Raw genomic sequence first — 24217 nt, 5'->3', positions numbered from 1 at the left:
CAGGTTTAAATAATAGATGGATTTATTTGCAGTGTTAAAAAGGTAGTCACAACATAATTCTGAAGTAGCTAGTAAGTAGGTAGGCTATTAGGTTATACTATTTATTAGTTTAATGAATCTTAGTATTATAACTTAGTTGACATTTGACAATTAAACTTGACTCTAGCCTGCCCTATGACTATGAGTCATGCTCATGACCACTCAAAAGTACCTGTTTTATATTGGGAAGAACGGCTCAGTGTTTTCTCAGTTCATATGTCACATCGTTGCACAAGACTTCAATCATATGTGGACAGACACAATAACAGTATGTTGAATCAAAAAACCAGCAGGCTACTGTACGTCTCGGGTAGCCTATACAAAATATGACGATTTCAAAAATCCTCAGCTGATAGAAAAATACATCTTTTCAAAAATGACTGAGCGAGTTGTCGTGCGGTTAATATCGCGTGGCTATGCGCTTGCATTCGGGGGATGGTGGGTTCGAATCCCACCGTCGGCAGCCGTTAAGATGGTCTTCCGTAGTTTCCTCATTTTCACACCAGGAAATGCTGGGACTGTACCTTAATTCAGGCCATGGCTGCTACCTTCCTAATCCTAACCTTTCCCATCCTGCGTCGCCGGAAACCTTCGATGTATTAGAGTAGGGTAACTAGCATTTTTTCTAAGAAAGGAGTTCATAGTATGAAGACCAGATGGCAGCTGCGAGCACTGAATGCTGTTGCTGCTGCCTTACCAGCACATACTACACAGATGCAGTAGGAGCGGTGACCAATGAGCCGTGTATCGGATCACTGTATCGATTCAGTAACGTGAATGGAATCAAATGAATCGATTCAGTAAAATGAATCGAATGTCCCATCACTAGTGAGTATGCGGATAGAAATGAGCTGCCACTGCCACCATCACTAACACACGCCAATGTGGGAAGACGGAGCAACAGAAAGAAGAGGCGAAGACAAACGTGAAAACATAAATGGACAAGGATAGTCTCCACACCTTGTGATAGATTTTATGCATTGTGGTGTTACGAGGATGTGGGTTGTTCTTGTCCTTTTGTGGGGTTTTTCCTGCCACTCTCCCTTTTCCCACACCTGACCTGTCATTTTAAGGAACATCAGAAGAAGGACGAACAGAGAAGGAGATGAGAACAATACATTGGCTATCTTTCTGTATTTGACTTTACTTGTATCCCTTGGTATTCATTTGGTGATTGGGCAAGGTTGTGTAGTTGGTTTTTGTGAGTAATTTGATATGGTGTATGGTACCTGTATGTGTGCTTGGCGACGTAAAGCCACTAGCAAAAAAAAAAAAAAATGTCCGTACACCATAGCTGAAGCCATGTAATAATAATACAGTATTTACTGGAATGTTTGGCATGAAAGGTGGTATGATTGATTGAAGGCGGGGGAGGGAACTAGGAACTAGGCTACAGATTATGATAAACTGAGCGAGTTGGCCATGCGGTTAGGGTCATGTAGCAGTGAGGTGGGTTTAAATCCCATCGGCAGTTCTAAATATGATTTTCCATGGTTTCTCATTTTCACACCAGGCAAATGCTGGGGTTGTACCTTAATTAAAGCCACGGCTGTTTCCTTCCCACTCCTAGGCCTTTCACATACCTTCGTCTCCGAAAACCTTCGATGTGTAAGTGCAATGTCAAACAACTAGATCAAAAAAATATATATATATATATTCCTAAGTTGAGGGAACACTGATGTTTTTGCAAATATTTTTCTAAAGTTAATTTTTTTTAAGAAAGTAATAATACAACCGATATTGTAGGAATACGATGTTTAGAACATTTTTTGTTCTGCTCATTTTCTGGTACAACAAGCCATTGTTGATAGAAAAGGATGCTTCTGATAATTTTCATTATTATAAGCTATAAATTTCATTTTTGTTCCATACTGAAGTGCAATTATAAGAAATAAAGAAATAAGACTTTTGTCTGCCTACTAAAGGACTACTAAAGATCTAAACTAGTGATTTTTCAGTGTTTTCAGATATAAGTCAGTACAGACCAAAAAACAAACCATAATGTTTAAAATAATAAATTTGGACGATATTATGTCACTTTATACATATAATCTCACCATGGGTGCAGTTTCTCAGCACATGAGCCAATGTTTTATCTACAATGATGTCACTATACTGAGCGTGTTGTTTTTATCATGAGATATTCCACACAGGACCAGCAGGACTCCAGTGGACTAATAGAATACTCACCGGGTGAGTTGGCCATGTGGTTAGAGGCGCGCGGCTGTGAGTTTGCATCCGGGAGATAGTGGGTTCGAATCCCACTGTCAGCAGCCCTGAAGATGGTTTTCTGTGGTTTCCCATTTTCACACCAGGCAAATGCTGGGGCTGTACCTTAATTAAGGCCACGGCTGCTTCCTTCCAACTCCTAAGCCTTTCCTATTCCATCGTCGCCATAAGACCTATCTGTGTCGATGCGACGTAAAGCCACTAGAAAAAAAATGGAATACTCAAGTGTGTCTGGAGAGAGAGAGAAAGGTGCATAAGGATTGGGTAAAGAGGGTTATAATACCAATATTCAAGAAAGGAGATAAGATGTGCAGTAACTACCAAGAAATCACCACCATCTCCCATGTTGCTAAGGATATGATATGAAAGAATATTGGAAAGAAGAATTTGAGAAAAGGTGGAAAGTCAGTTACAAGAGGAACTATTTGGATTCAGAAGTGAAAGGTCAACAGTAGAACCCATTTTTCTTCCGAGACAGATCATGGAGAAGAGCTGGGAATGTGGGAAGGATACAGCAATGACTTAGAAAAGGCATTCGACAGGATCACCAGACCAAAAGTATGGGAAAGTCTGACACACTAAGGCACTGACAAGGAGCTAATAACAATGATAAAAGCAGTATATGATAACTGTTATAACAGTGGGTAGAACAGAATGGTTTGGAATTGACAATGGGCTAAAACAAGGGAATGCTGGGTTGAGGTGCTGGCCTTCTGACTTAAACTGGCAGGTTCGATCCTTGCTCAGTGCGGTGGTATTTGAAGGTGCTAAAATACATCAGCCTCATTTTGGTAGATTTACTGGAACATAAAAGAACTCCTTCGGGACTAAATGACGGCACCTCGGCGTCTCCAAAAAATGTAAAGATGATAGTTAGTGGGATGTAAAAACAAATAATATTATTATTAAAAGCAAGGGAGCGTGTTGTCACCTGTACTGTACATAATGGTGATGGATGATATCCTAAAGGCAGCAAGGGAGGATTAGAAGAGATGAAAGAATGAATGTAATGGTGTTTGTGGATGATGATGTGATCTTGGGAGAAGATGAGGAGGAGGTACAACAGCAGCTGAATGTACTGAGTAGAAGGCTTGAACAATGGGGATTGAAGATCAATATCGAGAAGAGCAAGACAGTGGTGGTGAGTAGATGAAGTAAAAAAAAGGACCTAGCAAAATTGGAGACAAGGAACTGGAAATAGTAGAACACCTCAAATACTTGAAAGTGAACTGACAGAAAATGAAAGACTGGATATGGAAATTATGTAGGCAAGTCAATAAATATCTGCAATTTTTCTCTAATTGTCTCTAGGTTGGCTCCATGGCATTGTGCGCTTACCAGCCACTAGATAGTACCGTTGTCTATGTCTGTGGTAGGTTTCAGTGTTATCAGATCAGTACAGCTTGCACTGTTGTAATGTAGAGATGGCTGCGCCATTCTCTGTTTGCACCAAGGAAGAACAGCGTTCCGTAATCCGTTTCTTGTGGTCTGATGTGTACCAGGAGCGGAAATTCGTAGAAGACTTTTAGCACAATATGGCGATGATGTTTTGCCACAGGGAAGTGTTTACCAGTGGATTAACAGTTTAAAAGAGGTTGCAAGAGCTTGAAGGATGAGGGAAGATCGGGCATCCATCTGCAGCCGTAACTGATGCCGATATTGCGTGATATGATCCTGAATAACAGACGAATGACTATTGATGATGCGGCAAACCGTATGCACATTAGCCGTGGTTCTGCATCTCTGATCAACAGGTGAAGGAAGCAGTGCAACCAAAAACTTTTTTTTTTTTTGCAGAGGGTATCGGAAAGCTTCTGAAATGGTGGACCATGTGCATTGAAAATCAGGGTGACTATGTTGAAAAATGATATCAATAAAAAGTGTGTACTCTTTTTGTAATAAATTATAAAAATTGATTGCAGATACTTATTGACTTGCCCTCGTTGTAGAAAGATACAACTGGGGAGTGCCTTTTAACACCAGGTATGGAGATTAATATGGAATAAAGATGTACCAAAGAAGCCTAAAGAAGTAATGTAGAAGGGATATTACTTACCTATAATGACATATGCAGCAGGAATGGTCAGCGTTGAGGCCTTTCGTTCAGAGGGTCCAAGGTTCGATTCCCTCCTGGGTTGGGGATTTTAATCGCCTCTGATTAATTCTTCTGGCTAGCGGAGTGGGTGTTTGTGTTTGTCCCAACACTTTCATCTTCATATTCAGACAACACACTATAGTACGAACCACCACCGAAACACGCAATAGTGATTACATCCCTCCAAATAGGGTTGGCGTCTGGAAGGGCATCCATCCGTAAAACAGTGCCAAATCCACATGTGCGACACAGTTCACACCCACGACCTCACATATGTGGGCGAAAAGCAGTAGAAATAGAATAATGACATGCAGCCGAAATTTGGACATTGACTCGGAGAGATGACAGTAAAGTATAGGCAAATGAAATGGAATTCCTGAGGAGTGTGGTACAGAAGACAAGGAGGGATAGAGTGAGAAATGGCATATGAAAGAGCAAAATATGAAATGGTATGGAGTCCAAGATATGAATATATCGGGTTGGTAGCTCACAGGATAGAACGCAGACCTTTTGTGTTCAACTTGGCAGGTTTGATTCTGGCTCAGTTTGGTGGTATTTAAAGGTGCTGAAATACCAGTTGTGGTTTTGTAGACTTACCAGCATGCAAGAAATTTTCTGTAGGAAAAAATTCTGGTAGCTTGGACATATCTGAAAACTATAAAAGTGGGACATAAAATTAAGAACATTTTTATTATTGTTGTTGCTCTTAATATTATTAGACATGAATGTGACAAACAAAATAGAAGCTGGATGCAGAAGATAGGGATGAAAAGGTTAGGTCTGTATGGGAAGCTGCCTTAAATAAGTCTATGCATTGCCGACTCATATAAAACAAATACATGATGCATGCAACTAATGTAACCCTTTGAACTGCCAGATAACTGCTGCCCAGCCTGATGTACTGCAGATATTAGAGTGCCAAATTGTTTGTGTGATAACTTCCTCAGACAAAGTATTTGCTTCCTTGTCCAGGATTGCCGGGCTGAGTGGCTCAGACGGTTGAGGCGCTGGCTTTCTGACCCCAACTTGGCAGGTTTGATCCTGGCTCAGTCCGGTGGTATTTGAAGGTGCTCAAATACGTCAGCCTTGTGTCGGTAGATTTACTGGCACGTAAAAGACCTCCTGTGGGACTAAATTCTGGCACCTCGGCGTCTCCAAAAACCGTAACAGTAGTTAGTGGGACGTAAAGCAAATAACATTATTATTATTGTCCAGGATCATATGAAACAGCTCCTCATTTCATGTCATTCAGTTGATCCCCCTGTTCGTTGGGAGCAGTAGAATAACACCTACGGTATCCACTGCATGTCATAAGAGGTGACTAGAAGGGGTCCCAGGGCCTCTGAAGTTTGGAGCGTGGGTTGGTGACTATGGGGCCCTTAGCTGAGTCCTGGCACTGTTTCCACTTACTTGTGCCAGGCTTCTCACTTTCATCTATCCTATCCGACCTCCCTTCATCAACTCGTGTTCTGTTCGACCCCGACAGTATTAGGTTTGCGAATCATAGGGAGTCTTTCTTTTTCATGACCTTCTTGGCCCTTGTCTTCTTTAGGCTGATACTTTCATTTTTTGAAGTGTTTGATCCCTTCCATAATTTCTCTCTGGTTAGTGTTATATAGAGGATGGTTGCCTAGTTGTACTTCCTCTTAAAAACAATAATCACCACCACCATTCACTTGAGTTAGCCCTATGACCAAGAGTAAAATAATAGAATGAGCCAGAAATTGAACCTATGACCTCTGATACAAAATGGAATAATGTATTTTTCCTTGCATACTTTGGTATCATTCCATGCCCATGTGAAAATATATATATATATATATATATATCAGTGATTCCCTGAAGACTTGATTCAGTGAAATAATTGAGATGTTAAAACTAAATACTTTTGGAAAAGTAATTAGTAATTGTAATTGAGTGTTGACACTTGTTTCTTTTATTCTATTACTTGTTCTGAAAATCAGAATCATATCCGTTGAATTCTTTAACTTGTTTATGTGCATATATAATGGACAGCCCTCAGTAAGCTGGCAGTTGTAACCTTCATGGGAATTGCTGACACAGTTACAACCGTACTCTTAGTGCTGACTGGTATGTCTTACCTTGCATAGTCTCTCATGCAGTTATGCAGTGAGATACAGAATCTTGTTGAAGTTAAAAGCAAACCATGTTCTTACGGTAAGTTAATCCAGAAAAGGATCAAATAACTGGGAGGGTGCATTAATTTGACAGGTTTCTTGCTTTCTTATTATTAACAAATACATCGCAATTGGGAAATATCCTGGTGGCAATGGTCACTTACAGTAGCGTGATAATAAAGTAAAGTTAAAACATAATTACCCGACAACAACTACCACAACAAGTGTGCAAGGTGAGCACTCATTCCTTTTCTTCTTCGTTTTTTGCCATTCCTTTCTTAAAAATTTCGTGTTAATTCTAATTTAAAAAAAAATAAGATACACTTTTTGATTTGCCAATGTCCTAAAACAAAATTACATTGTGAAAATAAGAATTAAAAGAGTGAACTGTGTATATGGTGCGGTAAAATATATATGAAATGGTGGAGTGGATGAAATGTTGATAGATAAAATTATGTTGTACTAGTCAATGACAAATAAAATTTTCAGTTTACATATGTTACAATTAGATTGTGAGAATAGTATCACAACGATTTTCTACGATGATGATTAAAATATTGCCCTTTTTTGTTAGTGAATACGTAAAATTGCACATTAAAAGTATAAGATGCCAGTCTGAATACAAAGTCCAGATGCTTCTATTGAGTTCTATATTTCAAGTGCATCTTCAGGTAAAAAAATAAAATAAAAATTGAATGTTGAACATTGGTGCAAATGGTGTCTGTCTTGCTTAAGGTCCAATATTTCTGGTACAGAAATTAAATGTAGGCAAAACCATGCGACTTCTTATACTATAATGGATTCTTCCTGTGAAATGAAGAGAATTCCCAGTCCAAGTTGGAACCAATAGAACCTGATGATGAAAAAATTAGAATTAACACAAAATTTTTAAGAAAGGAATGGCAAAAAACGAAGAAGAAAAAGAGGGCAATATTTTAATCATCATCGTAGAAAATGTTGTGATACTATTCTTAAAGTCTAATTGTAACATATGTAAACCAAAAATTTTATTCGTCACTGATCAGTACAACACAATTTTATCTATCAACATTTGATCCATTCCACCAATTCATGTGTATTTTACTGCACCATATACACAGTTCACTCTTTTAATTCTTATTTTCACAATGTAATTTTGTTTTAGGACATTGGCAAATCAAAAAGTGTATCTTACTTAGGCTGGTGATGACCCACATAGGGTTGAAACTAGTCTCTTGTTAACATATTGTAATGTACTTATAGGCATTGCAATTATTGTACAGTACTGAGTAGGTGGAATAAACCTTGTAAAATTATATACAACAAGCAATTCCATGGAAAGAAAATTTTACAAGAAATACTACTAGTTTCATCATCATATACAAATTTACACACAACTTAAGTATATCCATTGTTTAACATTACAGCTTATAAACACTATAGGTTGAGCTTACTACTAGCTGTCCATCCTCATGTGATTAATTTTTTTCTCTTCCAACCCTAGAATTGTTAGGTCTGCAAGTCCTAAGTCTCATTTTCATGCCCATTGTGTTTTAAGCGTGATACCTTTAAAAGGATTACGGTACCAGCTTCAATGTTCTTCTCTCTCAGGTGAAGATCAGATATCCAAAAATATTTATTCTCTAATTCTACTATACTTAAAACTGATCAAATTTCATCTGCTGTGTATTGTCAATTAATTCTTACTCTTCTGCTCCTCACTGTAATCTTTCCTGTCTGATCACCCTTGGCCAATTCTTGTTTTCTTCCCCCTGTTGCTGGCAGCATAGAGTACTTTTACAGTATCTTCTGCTTGTCATAAGAGAGGACAGAAATGGGAGTCCTAGAGGTCTTTACTTGGGAATGTGGTTTGGCAACCATGGCATAGCTGACTCTGGCATTAGGCCTATTTCCATATCCTACATATGATAACATATGGTAGGTTCCTCCCTTTTATCTTTTCAATCCAAACTTGTGTGGTCCGTTTTTCTCTTTTGACTCTGGAGGTACTGACTTTGCAAGTCCTTATCATCATCATGTATTCTAGGTGTAGTACTGGTTTGTAATTACGATGAGTCCTTACCTAATGATTCTATCAAAGGACCATGTACTATAGGACATGAAGATGAAAGAAGCTCCAGGCTTCACAAACCTAATACTTTCAGTGTTAGAAGAGAACATGAGTTGCCCAAAAGAGGTTGGATAGCAAAAAAATGAAAGTGAAGAGCCCAGCACAGGTAAGTGGAAATGATGCTGGAGTCAATTTAGCTCTCTGTGGTTGTCACTACAAGACACAGGAAAGAAACCACTTTACCTGGAAGAGTATGGATTGTAAAGTGCATGGCAAAACTGTCTCCGCAGTAAACTCAGAGGCATGGCAGGCACTGGAACATTGACCTTGTACCTCAGGCAGCTTAGAGTGAAAGCTGTATGTGTAACAAATGGTTGTGCTTTTGAATTCAGTATGTTAACAATTGAAATGAGTGTTTTTTAAGTGGGGTACGTCTTCCATTTTGTGAACATTTTCCTAATTCAGTACGTTCTAATTTTGATACAGTGAGACCAAGCGGTTGGCCATGTGGTTAGCCGTGAGCTTGAATTTGGGAGATAGTGGGTTCAAACCCCACTTTTGGCAGTCCGAAGGATGGTTTTCCATGGTTTCACCTTTTTCACACCAGGCAAATACTGGTGGTGCTGCACTAATTAAAGCCATGGCCACATCCTTCCCATTCCTAGTCCTTTCCTATCCCAACGTTGCGATAAGACCTATCTGTGTCGGTGCGACATGGAGCAGATTGTAAAAGAAAACATTCATACAGTGAGAGATTTCATTAATAAATTTTGTGAAACCAGATCTGTACATGATGCTTCGAGAAACAGTAGGCCTGACATTTTAACAGAGGTGAAACCGGACAAAATTTGTGATTTAATGTTGAGCAGACTCACTACATCATTGTGAAAATTAATTCAGGACACAAATATTTGTGTGGTGAGCACATAGAACCGTACGCAGACAGATATTTATCCTGGCAAAGTTAGGGACAGCTTTCCCTGTCTAACACTTAATCAGTAACATAATCAGAATGATAAATAACTAACTACAAGTCATTAAAATGTAATCTATCATACACTTAAAAACTATATAAAACTACTGATTTATAGCTAATAGTAACTACTTGTACATTCAGAGTTATTAACGTCAAGGGGAAAGAGCACAATAATGCAGAGAATGAGTACAGTTTTGAGGATATACATAAACACTAAAGTTGTAAAATTAAAGAGAGATTTATGAAACCAAATCTAATTAAATGTGAAATAAAAATTACTCTTATACTGTGAGTATCCACCCAAGTTGAGAAAAGGTAAAGAGGAAAGATAAAGTAGATGTGGGGGGGGGGGGGGGGGCAAGAGGATTTAAAAGAAAGAGGATGAGGAAGTAGAAAAGTGTTTGTCTTGCTGCCTTGCTATTTGTGTCTTTCCATCAGATATTTTATGCATGCACATTAAAAATGTCTTGGACACTGATGTGGCAGATTGTTCCAGTTACAAATCGCAGTAACTGTGAATGATTTGCCTTATACTAAGGGCTAGTAGTTGGGTATGGTAAGAATATGCATGTTCTGTGCTCTTATGGGTTTTTTTATTTTCGTGGTGTAAAGAAAAGTTACAGAAACGTTCTTTAAAGTAAGAAGGAGAATTGAGATTTAAAGTTTGTTGCAGTAAGGTTAGGCAGTGAAGATCACGTCTGCCTTGTAGACAGAGCCAGCCAAGTATGGTGTAGGATGATGTGACCTGGTCTGTGTCAGATGAACGCCACACATGTATTTTGTGAGTGCTGTAACTTCTGTAGTGATTCATCAGTGCAATCCTTGTAAAGTATATCACAGTAATCAAGAATTGGTATAACTAGCATTTCAGCTAAAATATTCTTAAGTTTAAAGGAAAATATTAATTTGAACCTGCTGAAGGTATGCAGTGCTGCAAATGCTCACCTGAAAGTTGATACCGTATGTGCAGACCAGGAGTGATCTGGAGTGATTCCAAGATTTTTTACAGTTTTGCTGTAAGGTATGACTTTGTTCTGTATCAGTATTACTGGGAGAGCTGTGCGATCTGCTTTGGATTGGCTATAAGGTTTGTTTAGAATTTATCAGGGTTAAAAGACAGTCCATGCTTTACTGCTAGTTGTTTACTAATGAATATTGAGTATTCAGCCCGAAGGTTGATTTGATCCTCAACAGCTCTGCCATCAGCTGTTATAGTTGTCCTAGTGGCACTAAAGAGGCCTACAAGAGAAAAAACAGTGGAGCAGTTCCCCATTGCCTTACCTGCTTCTTCCTGGAGTTGGACAGTTTGATTCCATTCCTCCTCTATAGACTCTGACAGAACCGCAATGTCATCTGCAAAGGCTAAACAGTCTACTCCAGTTCCTATGTTCTTGCTTCCCATTCGTATACCACCTATTTCTTCCATTTTTCAGTGCCACTATCTAATTACTTTGTCTTTTTACAAGTTGCTGTATGTCACACCAACACAGATAGGTCTCATGGCGACAATGGACAGGAAAGGGCTAGGAGAGCGAAGGAAGTAGCCGTGGCCTTAATTAAGGTACAATCCCTGGTGTGAAAATGGGGAAAACATGGAAAACCATCTTCAGGGCTGCCGGCAGTGGGGTTCAAACACACTATCTCCTGAATACTGGCCGCACTTAAGCGACTGCAGCTATTGAGCTTGGTAATCAGTTTCTCAAGAACATAGTTGAATATAAGGAGAGAGAGTCTATCTCCCTTTCTGACCCCTGTTTCCTTAAAGTAATAATATTTAGTTGTAAACTTGACTTCAGAAGAATTTGAGGCCTTTCTTAATTACGCCTTCCATATTTCTGTTTTAAAAATTGTAGTAACATTTTATAACCATCTGAATAAAGAATTAAGGAAGGAACTAGTAGAGTAATATAAGAAGAATGCTGTTGCATCACACATTCTGAACTTGGTACAGTCATTATACTTCATCTTCCATTGTTGGCATGTTGGACTCCTATACAAGGGCAAGACAACCTTCTGCACTAGGGAATTGCCTACTTACCATTCCAGATGTATTCCAGGTGTGAGTAAATACTTAAACAAGAATTCAAATGTTGATCAATTAGACAAGGTCTTCATTATCACACATAAAGCCCAGTAAAAACTATTCCAGTCAGTCAGAAGCTGGAATGCAAGGCACTGGCAAAATCTTGGGTAAATATATAATTCCTTTATGACTTGTAAACTCTGGAAGGTAGTTTGTTAATAATTGAAGCTCTCATTTTCCTTATTACATCTGCACCTAATTAAAAATAAATTGCTCAGCAAACGGTAGTGGATCGTGTAGTTTGATGATGGGTATTCACATATTTCATTTTTAAAATTTACAATATTAATTTTTCCCATGGTTCTAGGATGCAAGCTGCATCAGAATTTTACAACTCGTCCATCAACTACTTTGAGATGACACATTCCCTAAGCATCAAAGGTCACACAATACAAAAACATATCTTGTACCAAAAATATGGCTTCCAATTGAGGTAGCTAAATAACAGGAAACTCAGTTGTCAAAAATTACCAGTGTTTCGCCCTAGTGCAGCATGGGCTCACCTGATGGATACCGCACCTTCTCAAGACACTGGCTGGGTAGCACGCTGGTAGTGACATGATTTCTTTTAAATTGCTTTTATTCCTCGCCCTGAAGGGATGAGGTGGGTCACCCAGAGGGAAACACTCTCTCTCTCTCTCTCTCTCTCTCTCTCTCTCTCTCTCTGGCCAGGGGAGTGGGCATGTTAAGGGAGGAGAGGTGAGGGGTATGGTAGTTTTAATCTGTTTTGTGGGTAAGGGGGAAATGATAAGAGGATATATTTTATTTAAATGTTTGCTGATAATTAGCGGTAGGGGGGTCATCATTTATTTTCCATTTTTCTGTTTTGTTTTGTTTTCTTCAAATATATACAGTAGGACATATTGCTAGTTATATGTGCATTTTGAGTACCTATGCTATTCAAAATATGGCTGTGAACAGGATTTTTTTTTTTTTTTAAACGATATATATGCCAGTAGAATGTAGAACAAGCATTGCATCTGAATTTTGAGAATATTTTTACAATGCTAGAAATAGACTGAATAGGAACATTGATAGGTACAAATAAATAGATGGGCAGAAATTACATGAACACTGGCTTACTAACTACTTTTGAATAGGACTTAATTATATATATACATGCAATGATAGATGAAGTGATTATGAATTATAAAGTACATTGAATATGGAGAATATGAAATAACAAATGGAACAACTGAGAGGTGAGGAAAGCCAACAGGTTATGTGAGCACATAACTGTTATCCACTGATGACTGTTACTAGGGAGGGTGTACTTGACGGGGGGATATGGGATAAGGTTTACCTCAGTGCAGCCTGTCCCTGTGGAGGTGGCTGGTCTGTGGGTCCGGTGAGGATGCGGTGATAGTGAAGTGGGGATAGGGAAGATTATAGAAACTGGGATGTGACAGGGTTATTGGGATCTAGGGCCTTGTTGAGGAATCTCTGGAAGAGAAGGGAGACAGACACAACTGCAGGTTTTCATGCAATAATCACAAATGCAGTGCTGACATACTAGGAGAGACTTACATCTCTACTTGCTATACCTGTATATGCCATCCCAGGCTAGCATGACCAAAGAATATGGATTCCAATTGAGGTAGCTAAATAAAATTCAGGAAACTCATTCGTGGTGTTGTTACGGGCGTGCTAGCCGGCCAGTGTCTTGGGAAGATGTATCCAATTGATAAGCCCATGCCACACTGGGATGAAACACTGATAATTTTTGACGATTGTGTTTTCTGAATTAAATATATATCTTGTACCAATTCTAACATATGGAATGGAAGCAGCGACTTTGACTGGACCTGCCAAAAGTCACCTACAGGCCACTGAAATGAACCTCCTCCATTCTTGTCTCCAAAATACAGGAGGAGACAAAATAAAGGATGAGATTATTGAGCAACTACTTGGATTGAAAATCTTAATTCTAATATAATTGCTCATTTTGGTGCTGTCATTGGTTTTTGCGGTTTCCTTATAACCGCATAACCTTTGGTGGTGCTATATGAGGATCCAACCAGCCTCTGGGCTGATGACCTAACAGACAATTGGTCCATTGTTAGAAATTACAAATTTTCCAACTAAATCATTCCTGGTTGGCAGCGTTTTGCCCCAGTGTGCAAATTTGGACTCATCAGTTATTAACTAGCACACCTACCAAGATGCATGGTTAGTGCATATAGTGGAGGAAGCGAAGCAAACCGTGTTATTTCTATTCCTACCCCAAAGGGCTGGTGGGCCGTCAGCCAAACCAGTGGCTCTTGGGCCATGGAAAGGGAAATGTTATTGGATAATTTGAATTTTGAAGTGCACCGTATGTTTGTACATACACTGACTGACAGAGCAAATGCAACACCAAGAAGGAGTGGTCAGAACTTTATGCCAATTGCAGGGTAGACTGACGTCACTGAGGTATGCTCATGATGTGAAATGCGCCGCTGTGCTGCGCACGCAGCGAACGATAAATGGGACACGGCGTTGGCGAATGGCCCACTTCGTACCGTGATTTCTCAGCCGACAGTCATTGTAGAACGTGTTGTTGTGTGCCACAGGACACGTGTATAGCTAAGAATGCCAGGCCGCCGTCAACAGAGGCATTTCCAGCAGACAGACGACTTTACGAGGGGTATGGTGATCAGGCTGAGAAGGGCAGGTTGGTCGCTTCGTCAAATCGCAGCCGATACCCATAGGGATGTGTCCACGGTGCAGTGCCTGTGGCAAAGATGGTTGGCGCAGGGACATGTGGCACGTGCGAGGGGTCCAGGCGCAGCCCGAGTGACGTCAGCACGCGAGAATCGGCGCATCCGCCGCCAAGCGGTGGCAGCCCCGCACGCCACATCAACCGCCATTCTTCAGCATGTGCAAGACACCCTGGCTGTTCCAATATCGACCAGAACAATTTCCCGTCGATTGGCTGAAGGAGGCCTGCACTCCCGGCGTCCGCTCAGAAGACTACCATTGACTCCACAGCATAGACGTGCACGCCTGGCATGGCTGGCATGGTGCCGGGCTAGAGCGACTTGGATGAGGGAATGGCGGAACGTCGTGTTCTCCGATGAGTCATGCTTCTGTTCTGTCAGTGATAGTCACCGCAGACGAGTGTGGCGTCAGCGTGGAGAAAGGTCAAATCCGGCAGTAACTGTGGAGCGCCCTACCGCTAGACAACGCGGCATCATGGTTTGGGGCGCTATTGCGTATGATTCCACGTCACCTCTAGTGCGTATTCAAGGCACGTTAAATGCCCACCGCTACGTGCAGCATGTGCTGCGGCCGGTGGCACTCCCGTACCTTCAGGGGCTGCCCAATGCTCTGTTTCAGCAGGATAATGCCCACCCACACACTGCTCGCATCTCCCAACAGGCTCTATGAGGTGTACAGATGCTTCCGTGGCCAGCGTACTCTCCGGATCTCTCACCAATCGAACACGTGTGGGATGTCATTGGACGCCGTTTGCAAACTCTGCCCCAGCCTCGTACGGACGACCAACTGTGGCAAATGGTTGACAGAGAATGGAGAACCATCCCTCAGGACACCATCCGCACTCTTATTGACTCTGTACCTCAACGTGTTTCTGCATGCATCGCCGCTCGCGGTGGTCCTACATCCTACTGAGTCAATGCCGTGCGCATTGTGTAACCTGCGTATCGGTTTGAAATAAACATCAATTATTCATCCGTGCCGTCTCTGTATTTCCCCCAACTTTCATCCCTTTCGAACCACTCCTCCTTGGTGTTGCATTGTCACTGTCAGTCAGTGTACATATGCAGATGTTATTTAATTTTGATTTTCTGGTGCAGAGAATGCCACCACAAACAGAGGAGTACCCCGAGGGCAAAACCGCACCGAACCTGTCATAGTAGACGCCACTAGCCCTCTGTTTGTTGTGTAAAAATATTTTTTACATTATTTCCATATTTACAAGTAGACACTAGGTTTGTTTATATTTTTGTTGTGGTTGTTGGGATTTCTTCAGTTAATAAAGTATTTTGCCTATATTTTGGTGTCCACTGTGTAGGCTACTTGGAGCCACAGAGAGTGCCAATTCACTATTAGAGACTTGGTCTCTTTTACAAAAATTGGTGCCTGCTAGGCCATCACATGATATACATTTTGATTCCCATAGGGAACTTGAAATATTTATCCTGTTAGTTACCAACTGATGAGCCCAACTTAGCACACTGGGGCAAAATTCTGGCAACCAGGACAAATATTTCAAGTTTTCTGTTGGAATCAAAATCTATATCATTGGAACTCTTAGAATTAGCAGATTATGATGGTATGGACATACGAGAAGGATGGCTCCAATAGGATCCCAAGGAATGTTATTTGTAAGAACCCCAGAGGGAGGTCTTGTGATGGTTGGGAAAAGCATATTTTCAAGGACCTTGCCAAATGTGGTGTAAATTGGCCACAAAAAGTAGCTGTGGAACTGCAGGAAGCTTGTATATACCCGCACCCGGCTTCCTGGAGAGGAGAATTGATGATGATGATGATGATGATGATGATGATTTCCGAGATAAAACATTAAATCGGACCACGTTGATGTTCGGGTCTTTAGTCCATAGACTGGTTTGATGTAAATCTCCATGCCACCTTATCCTGTGCTAATCTTTTCATTTCTTCATAACTCCTGCATCCTACATCTGCTCTAATTTGTTTGTCATATTCATACTGTGGTCTACCCTTGCCATTTTTACCTCCTACACTTCCCTCAAAAATCAACTGAACAAGTCCTGGGTGTCTTAAGTTGTACTCTATCATTCTATCTCTTCTTCTAGTCAAATTTCATCAAATCTTTCTCGTCTCACCAATTCGATTCAGCATCTCTTCATTTGTGATTCGATCTATCCATCTCACCTTCAGCATTCTTCTGTAACACCACATTTCAAAAGCTTCTATTCTCTTTCTTTCTGAGCTAGTTATCATCCATATTTAACTTCCATACAATGCCACGCTCCAGATGAAAGTCTTCAAAAACGTCTTCCTGATTCCTATATCAATGTTCGAAGTGAGCAAATTTCTTTCCTTAAGAAAGGCCTTCCTTGCTTGTGCTAGTCTGCATTTGATGTCCTCCTTTACCATAAGAATAAAATAAACACTAGCTGAAGCCAAAAGTATAGAAATGAAATGTTTCAACTTATCTTAATTATTATGATGTATTTCTGTGCTCAATCAATCAACCAATCAATCAATCAATCAATCAATCAATCAATCAATCAATCAATCAATCAATCAATCAATCAATCAATCAATCAGTCAAGTCAGAGAAAGGAGAAAGAGAGAGAGAGAGAGGGGGGGAGAGAGAAATAAGAAAGGAATACATATAATAGGATGAACTCAAGGGCAGGTCAATATGGGGAGGGGAAGCAACAGAAAGAAGAGACAAGGAGAAACATAGAAAAAAAACGGGACAAGGACAGTCTCCACTTCTTCATACAGGGCCCATCTATTTGAAGACGGCATTGTTGATTGGATAGAGGAAGATGGGAAGGTGCCATAAAAAATCGTAACCTGGTGGGAGCTGGACAAAGAAATGGATGATGATGATAATGATGTAGTCTTTCTCCAAATCAGTTGTGGTTCTTCTACATCCATTTCATCTTAGCTGTTGACGAGTTGATTTCTGCTTCATGAAGAGGGTAAGCTTCAACTCTCACTGAAGGGCATTCACTCAGGGGGTGGGTACGGTAGGATAAGGAGAAAGCTGGATAAACACACGGAAAGGAAAGAGACAAAATTATGTGTATTAAGATGATGGAAAAACACTCAGTTGCTAAGCCAGAGGAATGAACCAAACGTGGCTAAAAATTCCCAGTCCAGCTAGGAATCAAACCTGAGCCCTCTGAACATAAAGGTTACCTTGCTGACCATTCGTGCAATTTTCTGTTACCACTTTGATTAATTTTTAACTAAGATAAATATACCCTAAATCTGCCTGCTGTCATTTCTTGATGGATACAGTACTTTTGCATCCATCTCTTGGCACAGGCCAGAGTAAAGTCTAGCTTCCACCGAAGTTCCAGTCAACATCCATTACTGTGACAATAGGGAAGCTGCTGGGATATGGGTAGTGCTGAGTACTGACATTCAGATCACAGCTAGTGTCTGAGTGTTATGAAAGGTGTTGCTCATAGGGTCAGTCTTGCTCCAATAGTACATTTTGGCCCAGTGGGAAAAGCAATGGCAAACTACCTCACTCCTCATCTTGCCTAGTATGCCTTTGGTGCTGCCATTGGTTTTTGCAGTTTTCGTATAACTGCATAGACTTTGGTGGTGCGATTTGAGGATCCAGCCAGCCTCTGGGCTGATGACCTAACAGATACCCTAAATGTTTGCCTCTGTGGTGTAGTGGTTAGCGTGATTAGCTGCCATCTCTGGAGGCCTGGGTTCGATTCCCTCCTCAGACTTCCTCAAAGTCTTTTCCCACTTCTTTTCCAGGAAAATGCCGCAATGGTACTTAACTTAAAACTGTGGCAGTTTCATTCATTTTCCTTGTCTGTTCCTTATAATCTTTCTATCCCCCACAAGGCCCCTGTTCAGCATAGCAGGTGAGGCCGCCTGGGCCAGGGCCAGGTACTAGTTCTCCTTCCCAGTTGTATCCCCCAACCCAAAGTCTCATGCTGCAGAATACTGCCCTTGAGGCGTTAGAGGTGGGATCCCTCACTGAGTCGGAGGAAAAAAAAAAAAACCCTAATTGGTAAACGGATTGAATAAATAAATAAAAAGTATTTGCTGAATATTTGTACATAAGACAACAATTTTTTTTTGTGAGTTGCAATATCTGAAGCCATTTCTTGTCATTTTCCAATTATTCCATTTATAACTGTTAGGTTCTTCAGTATGCTGAAAGTAATTTTGAATAAATAAATGTATGTATCTGAAAAAGAAAACATATGGTAACAGAATTAAGTTTTTTCTGTTTCAGATATAATTCTGTTATCATACTTATGTATTTATGTACTTATGTATTTTTTTCAAAATTAGTTTCAACAGACTGAAGAACCGGAGAGTTATATGAAGAAGACAAGAATCTTGACTCTCTAGGCTTGACTTAGAGAAAGCTGTTGTCTTATCAAGAACTGTTAGAGTTTATTTCTTATGAACAAAATAATGAATATGTGACCATATAAGACCAGAATCTAACTCTCTAAGACTAATCTATACAAAGCTGTGACAGCATTTTGTCTATTGTCACACCAACAGTTCATTTTTATAAGAAATGCATACAGATATATGTATATAATCTCTACTCTCTAAGCCTGCCTTAGAGAAAGTTATGAAATCTTTCAGGCTATTGCCAAAGCAAGAACTGTAACAGTTCATTTCCTTCCCCAGCATTGTTTGCTGTTTATAGAGTTCCCACTATTGAATGATAATTACACTTCATGAATGAGGTTATTATTCGTGAGAAATCGCATTCTGCCTGTAGTGATTGGTATGTAAAGAACATTTAAAGACAGGAGTGAATATTATATTAGGTAAGTTTCTACCAATATTGGAGCATTTTGGATTGAAATGAAAATTATCCATTACATGCCAACATAGATCTTGGGTTGTGTACTTTAACATTTAGTGTTCAAAATTTGTAGTAAATAGCCTATAAAAATTTAAACTATTTCTTTAATATTTAAAGGATGTCATTGAGGGTTAAAATTTTGATTGTACTTAGTACTCTAGCCCCTGGTATAGGAATAGAATATAGTTATCCCCCAATCACAACCTGTGATCTTTACTGCTATATGCAGTCTTAAGTAAAGGACAGCAAGTAACAAATAGTAAATGAAGTCATATATAGGGTGTCTCTGAATTGCTGTCCACTTCATGAAGTTATATCTCATAGTTGTGCCAGTAATACTGGTTGCATGTCACAGGGGTTTCAGGGGTGGTAAAAATTATATTCAGTTATGACTTTTTGCTCTTCATTTGTAACAGTGTGTGTTCGTCAAAATAACGTGATTTTTTTTCTATTGGCTTAACGTCGCACTGACACAGATATTCTTTTGGCGACGATGGGAGAGGAAAGGGCTAGGACTGGGAAGGAAGCGGCCGAGGTACAGCCCCAGCATTTGCCTGGTGTGAAGATGGAAAACCACGGAAAACCATCTTCAGGGCTGCCGACAGTGTGGTTCGAACCTACTATCTCCCGAATACTGGATACTGGCCGCACTTGAGCGACTGCAGCTATCGAGCTCGGTAAAATAACGTGATTATCTTGAATATACATATAGACGTACATCATTATAGACCATTAGCTGAGTAAGTAAGTAAGTAAGTAACTAATTCATCTTTATTCATGACGAAGGCCCTCTCTTACACTTAACCACAATATTTAAAATAATTAACATACATGAAAATGAAAACCTACAACCTGTTTTCCAGTCTTTGACCGGGTCAGGGATGTAATGAATGAATCAGATATAGGCTGTTATTACGATGGGGTCGCCACTCCCAAAGTGATTTATATTAATGAGTGATAGATGCTATGAAATGAGAATGGTGAGTGTTGCTGGAATGAAAGATGACAGGGAAAACCGGAGTACCCGGACAAAAACCTGTCCTGCCTCCGCTTTGTCCAGCACAAATCTCACATGGAGTGACCGGGATTTGAACCACGGAACCCAGCGGTGAGAGGCCGACGCGCTGCCGTCTGAGCCACGGAGGCTCAATTAACATACATATAATATTTAAATACAACAAATCTTTTTAAAATAATATAGTACTAATAGAAAATATGGAGATAGTAATAAAAGAAACAATTATAGAATGTACAACATGACAATCTAAATGAACATGATAATAATTATAAAACTAACACTAGAGATAATAAAAGATGGAAACACAGTAAAAACCTTTAACTAGCAAATATATTTCTAATTTTTATGAAAATAAGCTCATTCAAACTACACACATTGAAAAGTCAGCTAGAAGTATTCAGCAAGTGATTTCGGCAATCGAGGGGCAGGGGAGACTGGGAGACTTGTAACTACACATTATATCGAAAAATAACACTATGTTCCTATCAAACGTCAACTACAGTTTAAAGGAGTTTTCCCCTGTCCAAATAGTCCACACAGAGTTAAGTAAACAGCACTAACTTCACATATATACTTTCAACCAGCCATAAATATTCATGAAGTTACAAAGCAGTGTTAATGACAATAACTTGACCCTAGAAGAGGAAGAAAAGAAGACAACACTCGGCAAAACTTTTCATTAATGCACATTTTTCTTCATAGATTGGAATGTTACTATGCTCTCTTAAGTGTCACCAAACATTTTACCAGTGTTGAACATATTTTAAACAATTTTAAATCGCCTAATGTTTTACTCTCTGTATCAGTTTTTGTATTGCACACTTTTTAGCTTAGGATGTCTCACAAATTGGGACGAAACATGTACTGATTAGACGTTAAGCTAAGTCCAAAATAGATGATAAGCAAAGTTTATGTAATCATAAATTAGCCATGAAAAGGTATTGGAAGGTGGATATCATCTCTTAAAACCAAAGTTGAGCCTTGCAAACAATGTATAGTATTGAATAGGTGGAATAAAATATTTTATACCTAATTATATTTGTCATTGTTCTCTCTCCGTGGTTAGCAGTGGCGATCTGACGGAGCGAAGCCTAGCACACCTATTCCACCGGTCACCGCAGCAATGGGACATTCAGCAGCATGTTGTGCTTGGTGGGTCGAGGGGAGAGGGATGCAATGTCAGTCTCTGATGCCTTGCACTAAGAAATAAGAGCGATGTTTTATCTCGTTGCTTTCAAGTTTTGTAAATGGAACAATGTGTCGGATGCTTGCATTATAATGTGTTTTACCTTTCCATCATTCACAGTTGAGGTCTGGACTTCACCGATAGCCTTGGTAGCTCTCATGATACGTCACTGCCACACTCCCACCATTATCAAAAGTAATGCAATGTAAGCAAATAAAGTTACGTGATGCAGGAAAGTAGTAGAATAACCAGCGATAGTAGAGGCAAGGACTGTATAGAACGTTGATTAGCCCAAGCGAGGAAGTCTTCTCTTAAGAAAAGAATTTGCCAAACCATAAACACAAATATGAATATTAAAAACCGATCATAAGCCAAATCAGATTTAGCAGCACCGCATCTCAAACCCCAACTAAATTCGCCTATGAAGCAATCTGATTGGCTGATTTCAGTAGCTGATAAAATCACAACGGCGCAAGATATTGAATTATTTATCAGTATGACCAAACCTCTAACACTCAAATACCAGGTTCACATTGTGTCAGATATTGTAACAGGATTGGAATTATGGCCAACATGTGATATTATGGACGCAAATTCTTTTTCCAAGAACTGGAGTCAGAGTGTTTATCATAGAGACGGAATAAGTTCAACTGGAAGGGGAGTAGTCATACTGGTGAAAGAAGAATTTGTAAGCTCTGAAAAAGTTAAGGATGAGAAACATGAAGTTCTATGTGCAAGGCAACTTTATGTTTCTGGGGTGCACAGATCCGTAAAGCTTGATGCTGATGCAGAATTATTTGGTAAGATGGCCAGCTAAGCTGAAGGACACAGAAAATAATGTTACTGTAGCATGTGATCTCAATTTACCAAGTGTTAACTTGGAAGGTAATGTGAATGACAACTTCTATTACATTAACAGACCATGAAGTCCAAATTTAAAATGAAAATCTTTGTTACCTACGTACTTAGTGAATACTAGCTTCACATACAAGATTATTTCACAAGCTTAATTTACCAGGGTTTTTTTTTTTTTTGCTTCAGTGAGCCCAAAGTTTACATCTTTTCACATTATTAAGACAGTAACATGTATGCCTTACTTACAGCCACATACCAGCATAACGAGGGATTCTGCAGTGCAGCCTGCAGTCATGGCTTCAATACCAACTACAACAGTAGAGGAAGAGTTCGAGAAGAATCCAGATCTCAAAAAGGAAGACTTGGCTAGCCTTCGACGGTGGCTGGCCGAGTATCCACACTTCCCAGCAATACCAGGTATAACAATGACAACTCTATTCTAGGAAGTAATTCATCATAATGTCTGGCTCCATGGCTAAATGGTTAGCGTGCTGGCATTTGGTCACAGGGGTCCCGGGTTCGATTCCCGGCAGGGTCAGGAATTTTAACCATAATTGGTTAATTCCCCTGGCATGGGGACTGGGTTTATGTGTCATCTTCATCATAATTTCGTCCTCATCGTCACGATGCGCAGGTTGCCTATGGACGTCATCATAATAATATCACTTTTACAAACAAAGAAATATTCTTTTGATTTTATGCCACGTGAAACTGCAGGTAAACTTTCTTCGTGAAAGAACCACAAACGGCCTCGACTTCTTCTTCTTCTTCCCACTGAGTTTGGATGTTCATGGTTCATGACACCTTTCCATCTTCCTCTATCTGACCGCAATTATTCCTCCTTAACTGTGTTCCAATCCAGGTTGATCGTTTTCAACCACCTTAGTCTGGGTCTTCCTCTTGCCCTCCCTCCATCATCTGCTTTAGCATCATTTCATCCTGTTAACATGTACAGATAACCATCTAAGTTTATCCCGCTCCATTCTGTTGTAAAGATTTTCCACTATTGCATAAAATAAATGTCACATTTAAATTCAGTATTGACAAACAATTCTTGAGGTAACTAAAATGGGGGGTCGATGACCTTAGATCTTAGGCCCTATTTAAACAACAAACATCATCATCAGGTAACTAAAAATTCCAGGCAAACCCACCTTTTCAATACCAGCCAGTGTATTTACCTGTAAAAAGTACAGGGTTTCTCAGATAAACCCAGGCTGGGCTAGGGCAGCTGCAGTATGGGAGGTGCGCGCATAGGCCTTGAACTCGCAAGCAGCCTGCATGTGTTTGACCTGGCAAGCATCAGTCGCCAGTCTGAATCTCAGCTGTTAACATGGTGAGACACGGTATTTTCATACACAAAAGTTCTGCTTTCATCTTAATGGTCGTATTAACAGTCATAACTCTCGCTATTGGTATGAAAAAATTCCTAATGGTGTGTATGAAGTCCCTCATTATAATAGGAAGATTGGTGTTTGATGTGCTCATAGTGCAAGACGAATACTGTAATTATTATTATTATTATTATTATTATTATTATTATTATTATTATTATTATTATTATTATTATTATTATTGACCCAATGGATCATGCAAAGCTCTAACAATTCTGTTTTCTGAGTTGCCAAACAGCTTTCTCTGTGGATCCTTTTTCGTTCTTCTGTCCACTTTGCTCCAGTCTTCTTTTTCACTTCATTCTCTGGTTGCACTTTCCGTTCATTAATTTTTTTCCGACAGAGGTTTCTCGCCATGGTGTCAGTTGAGTTCATCTGCGCTTTTTCCAGATCTTTCTTCACTTCCAGTACCCATGGAATATTTTTTAGATGTTCTATATAGGTGAGAATCTTGTGTGTCAGTCTACTTGCCGGCAGTCTGCGGACGTGCCCGTAAAATTTCAGACGTCTTTTGCGGATGTCTGCTGCAATGTTGGAAAGCTCTTCTGTCACTTTGCGTGACCTCAGTCTATAGCCACCTTCTGTTTTTCGGGGGCCAAGAATTTTCCTCAGGATTCTTCTTTCTTCTTTTAAAATGT

General features: G+C 39.8%; 1 protein-coding gene across 4 annotated transcripts in view; it reads left to right on the top strand.

The window, feature by feature from the left end:
* The window catches only part of LOC136886245 (alpha-tocopherol transfer protein-like), a 58316-nt gene that overhangs the window by 16203 nt on the left and 17896 nt on the right, over positions 1-24217 (top strand). Inside the window, exons 1-2 of one of the 4 annotated variants that reach the window (XM_067158977.2) lie at positions 6436-6541; positions 22434-22602. In XM_067158977.2, coding sequence (XP_067015078.2) covers positions 22479-22602 — 124 coding nt within the window. In that variant the 5' untranslated portion in view covers positions 6436-6541; positions 22434-22478. Of the gene's footprint in view, positions 1-6435; positions 6542-6599; positions 6735-18985; positions 19089-22433; positions 22603-24217 lie in introns of those variants that run through there. The other 3 variants (XM_068230606.1, XM_068230605.1, XM_067158978.2) reach the window with 3 other exon arrangements.

Source organism: Anabrus simplex, chromosome X (genome assembly GCF_040414725.1).
Source record: "Anabrus simplex isolate iqAnaSimp1 chromosome X, ASM4041472v1, whole genome shotgun sequence".
Lineage (NCBI taxonomy): Eukaryota > Metazoa > Arthropoda > Insecta > Orthoptera > Tettigoniidae > Anabrus > Anabrus simplex.
This window is presented reverse-complemented; position numbering and strand designations above follow the sequence as displayed.